The 8011-nt window shown below is 43.5% G+C and overlaps 1 protein-coding gene across 1 annotated transcript; it reads right to left on the bottom strand.

Annotated features, from left to right (window-relative positions):
* Positions 1–1428: 1428 nt before the first annotated feature.
* Positions 1429–6381, bottom strand: LOC119311039. Its single transcript, XM_037586660.1, has 15 exons — positions 6254–6381; positions 6036–6161; positions 5648–5770; positions 5419–5556; positions 5188–5318; positions 4816–5091; positions 4504–4655; positions 3424–3479; positions 3136–3195; positions 2924–3043; positions 2721–2845; positions 2379–2663; positions 2125–2258; positions 1954–1989; positions 1429–1856 (listed from the first exon to the last, which is right to left on the bottom strand). Exons 3-15 carry the CDS (start codon positions 5751–5753, stop codon positions 1724–1726), a joined length of 1752 nt encoding a protein of 583 aa, XP_037442557.1. The 5' UTR covers positions 5754–5770; positions 6036–6161; positions 6254–6381; the 3' UTR covers positions 1429–1723.
* Positions 6382–8011: the final 1630 nt, after the last annotated feature.

Here is an 8011-nt window from a genome sequence, read left to right as displayed (position 1 = left end):
TCCAACCTTCTATATCATCAAGGATGGACCCTAGCTTCTTGAATGGTGTGAGGTCCTGACGTTGCATGCCTATGCGAGTTCGGATGTCAGCTCATGATATAGGACTGTGGTGGAACATCCCATTCTCATCGACGAAGCCGCTCCACCTCCTGCCTCTGACTTCCAGCGCTGCTCCACAAACGATGCTCCCAAGAGAGAAATGACACCGCAGTGCCGCCATCGTCCGATCTGGAACACCAGATCCTAGGGTTTCCCCCGGAGCAGCACGAGTGGGTCGACAGTAGTTACACGATGATGCCTTCATCAAGGTAACGAAATAGAACGCCGCCATCGCCTGCCGTTGGCTCTGTTTTCACCGGCAACCATGTCTCCCCAACTCGCACCGGGACTAGATGATGGATCTCGAGATACGATCACCAAGCTTCTGGCCGGCCACCGCCAACGAAGAAGATGACCACCACCACTGGCTACACCAGCCAGAACAGATCTGCCATGGGTGCCGCCAAGCAGTCCACCAGGCCCTCGACGCCGCCGCCGATCTAAAGCCAGATGACATGCCGCCGAAGACCGCATCGCGCCGCCGCCCAATCCAGGCCAGCCGCCGCCGCAGCCGCCCGTGGCCCGAGGCAGGGCCGACCGCCGCCAGCCGTCAAAGCCAATGTCGTCACTTCTAGATCGGCCGCACCTCCACGCATGTTGGCGTCCCGCCACCCCTGAGACGCGGGAGTGAGGAAGAGCCCCCGCCACCGCCGTCGGCCTCCGGGCGCAAGCCGGCGGCGTCCTCCGGCAGCGGCGGGAGGAGGGGAGGATGATGGGCTAGGCCCCGGCGGCGGCTAGGGTTGGGGAGCCCGAGTCGCCCGAGCAGGGGGCGACCCGACCGGACCTCTACGATACCAAATAAATAAAATATAAAAATATATTTCATGATGAATCCAGTTATTCTAATTTGATATTGTATATGTTGATATTTTTCTGCATAAACATGGTCAAACATTGCAGAGTAGGAGTTTGACAACTCAAAGGTGAATAATACACCTTATGTTTTGAAATGGAAGTAGTTGACAACTCAAAGGTGAATAATTGAAGAATGAAGACTGTACACCTACAATAGAAATCGTGCCACCATAGCATAAAGCACCTCGTTCAGCAGGTGCATTTCCAGAACAAACTTCATAGTGCTTTGCAGGAAAAATTTCACAGTGCCGCCATGAAGAAGTATTCTATTCTACAAAAGCAAATTACATAAAGCAAATTTTAGGTTTAAATCGAAACACCCACCCCTACAGGCTACAGCCAGTCAAGCATAACATAAACACTCCACCTTATAATAAGATTCAGGTCATATTTCAACCGTCCAGTTCCAGAACATGAAGCAACTATGCACAAGCTTGCAGTTTCAGTAACATGATAAAACATCATAATAATATGTAATCAGAACACACATAGAAATTTCAACAATGACAGTACAAGTGAACAATTACAGTCACTCCGTTTGCTTGCACGTAGAAATGCTTCCCAAAGATGCAGAAAATGTTCAGCTACGGCAGAAACTGGCGAACACCAAATAGCTCTTGATGAATTACATTCATTCTGATAAAAGGAACACCAAAATACTAGTCCAAACATTGGGACATGGCTACATGAGAGATAACTTCCTAACGGCTCATACAAACAGGTTCACCACCACATGGACAGCACAGAGCAGAGCAAGAGCACAGGACATCTAATGGTTATCGACTCTAACTCCATCCACATATGAGAATCCGAACGTCCCAGATTTTTCCCCATGGCCAGGTGGGAGCGAATCTTTGAGCTCATCGTCCGGATGGCGCCAGCACGGTATGGGCACAGGCCACCTGTTTCCATTATTCAATCGTTTTCCACACATAATAACGTTATCGGAAGATTTTGTTCATGCAAAACATCAAAGTGATAAGTAAATATAATGCACACCTGATTGGTCCATCACTGCCAACTTCATCAAAAGTCCTGTGTCAAACAAAGTAGGCAAGATTCAATGGGAAGTTTTTCTTTTTTTGATAAAACACAAAATGTCACGTCCTGCATTGATCTGAAACATGACAGGCACTTCAATATGCCAGACAGAAAGTCAAGTGTGCATACCTTTTTTCCACAAAATTTGCCAGCACTCGAATAATACAGTCCCTAAATATGAATGGGGTTCCTATTTTCTTATCATAGAAGTTCATGCCAATAAATCTCCCATTAAAGTCAAGCAGAGGACCACCAATCCCAGCCTAGCAAACAAAAAATGACATTAAAGCTGTATCAGTATGCATGGAGAAGTTGTGATTTGTAATATGGTTTACTACATCATGGATACATCAAATAAGATTAACCCCATGAGCAGTGCTAACCTTAGTAATCTTACAACTGGAGTACCTAAGATCTCTGTAATCAAGCATGCCTGACCAGCCAGTTCGTCTTCCATGTGTAGCCATTAACCTGCCAGATTTGAAGCAGCGCCCCACAGCTACTACATTGGGATCTTCCAGAGTAAAAGGATTCCACCAATCTTCATGAATTCTAGCTGGACGAAGACAACGGTAATCCTCGACAACGATGAGAGCAACATTATAGTATAAATTATAATGTTGCAATTTCCCTTCTTTGCGCTCTTTGTTTGGAAGCAAAACTTCAATCTGCAAATGGCACTGTGAGACCTACGCAGAAAATGAAGAACAACGTCAAGAACCAACCTTCAACTTTTCAGCAATCTTGTTTTCATCTTTAGGATCCCTAACCAAACTCGCTGAAGTCAGAATGGGGGTGCATCCGTTCCAGTCAATAAATAAGCCTGTGCACACGAAAAACCTCCTTTCTCCTGCATATATGACGCATTTTTTTATTGAGAGCCTAGTTCAAATGTGGAATAGTAAATAGCACATTACTGTAATATTACCGCTGAATGAAGCAAGTGAGACAACTCGTCGAGGTAAACTATGAGAACCCATTACACCTTTACCAGAATCATATACTTCACCAAAAGTCTCTTCGAAGGTATTAACCAAAACCAAGCCCTCTGTTCAATGATAGATGGCACAATAGTAGTCAGCGGCAGAGGAAAGCTGTAAACAAGCACAACGCAGTACGAGCTTACAAGCATTAACTCACCACTGACAACAGTCGATGATGGCTTTGGATAACCCAAGGAGTCTAGATCCCCAGATCTGTCTATATCCCCAAATCGAACACACACATGAAGATAGCGTAACAAGGTTAGTTGAATAGCATTGAGACCATGAGAGTACAACTATAAAAAGCTAAAACAGCATATGGTTATTATGAAAGCACACAGGTAAAAGGCCAAGTTTGCAGCACTTGTGAGGATCTTATGAAACAGTATTATTAGAGATGATGAGATAATGCACAAAAGCACAATAGATCTGGCTGTGTGCTCACCGCTTGGATAGGTGCAATAGGGCCAGGGCTGTACCTCTCTCTGTATTTCTACATTCCTGTGGAAAGACATAGTAAACTTGCAATAAATACATTCGAGGAGTATGGAAGGAAACTGGACCAAAACAGCGCTGCTCAACATCTACGCGAACAGAATTGCAGGAGAAGAGAAGAAGACTAAGTTGTAAGTAGAACAGCAATGGCACTATACAAAATTAGTAAGATCAGGAAATGATCATAAATCCTACTACAACCCACATTTTAAGTCTAAACTAGAAAAAAGAACTCTTCAAATTAGAAAAATCTACTAGCATCAACATTGTAGTTATATGAGTATTCTTAGAGGCAGCAAAAAAGCAAGTATTATCTAGGGATAAACAATGAAAAATGCAAGGAAACTATAAACAGCACATATAAATCTACAAAAGGAACAAAGAAAAGAGAGTGGATTTCTTGCTCCCGAGCTCCATGGAGCCCTGTTTTTGAAAAATTTGAAAATCATATTATAAAGTTCCTAAAAAATCTGAAAAAATTACATATGAACATTGCGATGTATACTACATTTCTGTACAGTTTCATGATCAAATATGCATAAAAAACAAAATCATAAGACTTCTATAGTGAATAGTGCATGTGCTAGAAAGACATGATTTTTTTTCTGTGTGTAGCTTGAACCACAACATATTTTTTAATGAAAATTTAAAGGGGGTGTAGTATACATCCCTAGATTCATGTCCAATTGTTTTCAGAATTTTTTTTGGAACTTCAAAATATAGTTTTTGTATTTTTCAAAACTTCAAGCACTGTGGAGCTCGGGATCAAAATACAATTTCTGCAAAGAAAACTACTACTTCAATTTTTGAAGTAGTATGATATTCTTGGAAGAGGCAGCCAAGAAATTACAATTGCAATACATAAATCTACAAAAGAAACAGCAAAGTATTACTGTTCGGAAACCGATGTGGCTTACCTTGGAATTAAGCTCAAGTATTACTTAGAAAAAATAAATGCAGGGAGGACGGAGTGAAATTAGCGATGGACACACACAGGTAAGCAAAATAAATGGAAATACACAAGATATACCTGAACGTCTTAGCTTCCTTTTTTGGCAGAAGTTCCTCCAAACGTTCGATAATTATACTCCTTGGCATGAAATAAATTCTTTCCCCAACCAAAGAAAGGTTCAAGCCAACAAAGTTCCCATCATAGTCAAAAAGCGACCCACCTTCCCAAGCCTAATAAAAATGAAGTGATAGGCAACAAGGTTACATTGGAACGAAAATAATAATGATATGGAAAAGGAGGTACATGCGAAAACACCAGTTTTATGGCTCTGATATATAGTTCAGTGTATACAGTTGCAGATAAAATACAGAGGCCATAGTTCAATTGTACCTCAGAGATTTTACAAGTGGAGAACATAAGCTGTTTGCCATCTTCAGATCCGCTTGACTCAACAGCAAGTATCCCACTTGCGACCATTAATGTGCCAGAATCGGCACGTGTGACAGCTACTACCTTCCTACAGGGAAGAAATTCCACCTGAGGACTGAGATCCACTGGATGAACACCAAGAGTGACAAACAGTACTTGGACAACAACAATCCCCTGATCCGAATCATAGCTTTTCAAGATCCCTTTGGCAACCTCACCGTTGCGACGCACTTCGATCTATAACGGGACAGCAAAAAAGTATGCAGAATGGTGACAAACTGGCAACCATCTTAACTAAACAAGTAAAATAAGCGAAGGAATCGCAGCACCAACATTCAAGGTATCATGGCCTTCTCTGTTATTATCATTGAAAGCTCTAACCAAACTTGCTGAAGTCAGAAAGCTTGTCACATACCGCCCGCTTCGCAAGGCTATGCCTGAGCATGCAAACAACACCGTATGTCCTACACAAGGTTGTAATTTTAGTCAACTATAACAAGCATTTTTTTAAATTAAGATAAATATTTAAGAAGTAAGAATACTAGATTATGACAGCATAGTCACCATCAGACAAAGCGAGGGAGACAACATTTCTAGAAATTTTTGAAGTGGCTTCTTTACTGAGCTCACTCCAAACACTTTGGCCAGAGTCACTAAAGCTGTCAATCGGCTCTTCCGAATTGACATCTGGATGCAAATCCCCTAGTTAATAGAAGACATGATGAAACAGAATTGTGAGTGAACCATTAGAGCTGTAACAAAACATCTGTAGATAAGTGAAGTGCCCGCAGACCTGAAATCAACACATCAAGTGTCTCTCCTCCACCAGTATAGACTCTTCCATTCTTTTTCGAGCTTTCTGTGAGATCATCATCGGCAGCTCTCTTAGTCTGCAGCATATTCCCGGGTCCGAACACTGAAGCAGAAGAAAATGAACTCCAAATGTTCAGTCATCATCAGAAGTAACGCAAGGTGATGGTGCAGAGGCCGGGGTCTGCCCCTTTTCGAAAAAAACAGCAGTAACGATGGGCTGTAAAACAATCACGGATCATCAATGGAAGGTTCCCTGATTCAACTCTGCACATTGTAAGGGCGGATCTAGATGGTGTGCATGTGCCCGCACCCAAAATTTGTTGAACTTGGTTTCGGAATTGGGATGACAGATGACGAAAAGCGCGTACCTCAAAAACCTGCAGTGTTTCACGGTCGTAGCTTGCAAGGTACACGGCAACGGGGACGAGCATGAGCGGCGGAGAAGACGACTGTCCGCGGTAACGCCGGCAGCTCTAGGGTACGGCGGCGGCGGACTGCACGAGAGATTTCAGAGCAGCGCCGGGATTGAGAGGGGTTAAAGGGAATACATGAGAGCGGCAACGTGGGGGAGGAAGAAGATACGTACGATCACCCCGGCCGGGCGGCAAGGGCGCTCGGCTATTGAGCTTTGCCCGCGTCCGCGTGTAATGGAGCCGGCGGCGAGTTACCTGCGGCGGGCTTGGGCAGACCGGCGGACTCCGGAGGGAGCGTAGCCTGCAGAGTTCGGATATGGGCCGGCAATTTGTGTGCCCTATAAAACAGGTAAGGTTCGCTTTTTTTTCCTGCCAAAAAAAGTTTCTTATATGTAATAAATCTCTCGGTTGCTAAAAAAATGTAATAAATCTCGAAAAATGCTTTTCTGTATTAAAAATGTATAATAAATTAGTAGTTAAAATAATAAGTGTAACAATTTTCATGTAATTGAAAAATATCCACATCTTTCTAGAAATGTTCGCATATTTAGAAAATGTTGATGTGCTTTTATAAAGTACTCGCGCATTTCTCCAGAAACAATTACATGTAATTTTAATAATTCGCCTAAAAATTTCATATACCTTACAAAAATGCCACGTATTATGAAAAACAATGTTTATCTAACTTTTGAAAAGTGTTCACGTATTTTGACAAAAAAAACTATAATTTAAAATAGTGTTCACACATTTTTTTTAATAAAAGCTGAAGAAAGTGTTCACCTATTTTCAGTAAAAATGTTTCTGAATTTTAAAAAGTGTTCACAATTATTCAAATTGTCCATGTCATTTTTATAAGCATTCACGCATTTTTTAAGTGTCCATGTAATTAAAAAAGTGTTTGCATATTTTAAGAAAGTGTTGATGTGAAGTCTACGTGGACGCTCTTCCCACGCGAGCTTCTCTCTCTCTCTCTCTCTCTCTCTCTCTCTCTCCCTCCCTCCCTCCCTCCCTCCCTCTCGCTGCCCCTGATCACCAATGGGCGCGTCGACCGAGTTGGCCCTCCTAACTCGTCTCGCATGCCTCGTGCCCGACTGGCACTCCTGTCACCTTCAATCTTCTCCGGGAAGCCTACATCGTCGTCCATGCCCAATGCCCCCTTCCCTCTCTTGTTCCCTCACCAGCTCACTATGATCAATGCAACTTGGTGCATAGTGAGCTCATCGTCATCCTACTTAACCCCCGCCCCCAATATCCTCCGCTCTCTCACACAACACTACTCTGAACCCAATTGAGCCCATGCACCTCTAGTTTCTCCTCTCTCCCAAGGTGCGCTCTAGTTCAAGCAGAAAAGTCGACTTAGACGCCGTTGTTGCTCTCTCTCCCTATCCCTCCACTCTTAAATTACATTGAGCCTTGAGCTTCTCTTAGTGTGTTTGAGGGATCATGAGCATCACCCAATTTTCAAGAACCGCCTCTCTGATTCATCGTCGCCAACAAATATGTCATCGTCGGGGACCGCCTCCACCTCCATCCACGTGCACCAGCCCACTGAACATGTTGGTGTCCTCAACTCGCTTCGCCAGGCCCTCTACCACAGAGGGTGAGCTCTGCCCCTGTTTTGTCCCAAGGTTACGGATGACAAGTGGAACCTACATATCATCCCTTCTGTTATCTCTCTCTCTCTCGTTGACTGATGGACCCCGCCCCTGGTCCCATCTGTCGGGTTTAAACCGAGAGAAGTGTGTGAATTGGTTCAACTAAAGGCGTATTACGCCTTCAACTTCACCCCCTTTAGCCTCTGGAATGTGTATCCGGGCCGAGCCGGTGAGTTTTTTTTCATAAAAACACTCTGTGCATTTTTGGTTATCTGGGTCGATCACATCATCTTAATGCGAGCCTTTATCTTTTCTCACTTCAAGAAATTCATAATT

The sequence above is a fragment of the Triticum dicoccoides genome, chromosome 5B (assembly GCF_002162155.2).
Source record: "Triticum dicoccoides isolate Atlit2015 ecotype Zavitan chromosome 5B, WEW_v2.0, whole genome shotgun sequence".
Classification (NCBI taxonomy): Eukaryota; Viridiplantae; Streptophyta; class Magnoliopsida; order Poales; family Poaceae; genus Triticum; species Triticum dicoccoides.
This window is presented reverse-complemented; position numbering and strand designations above follow the sequence as displayed.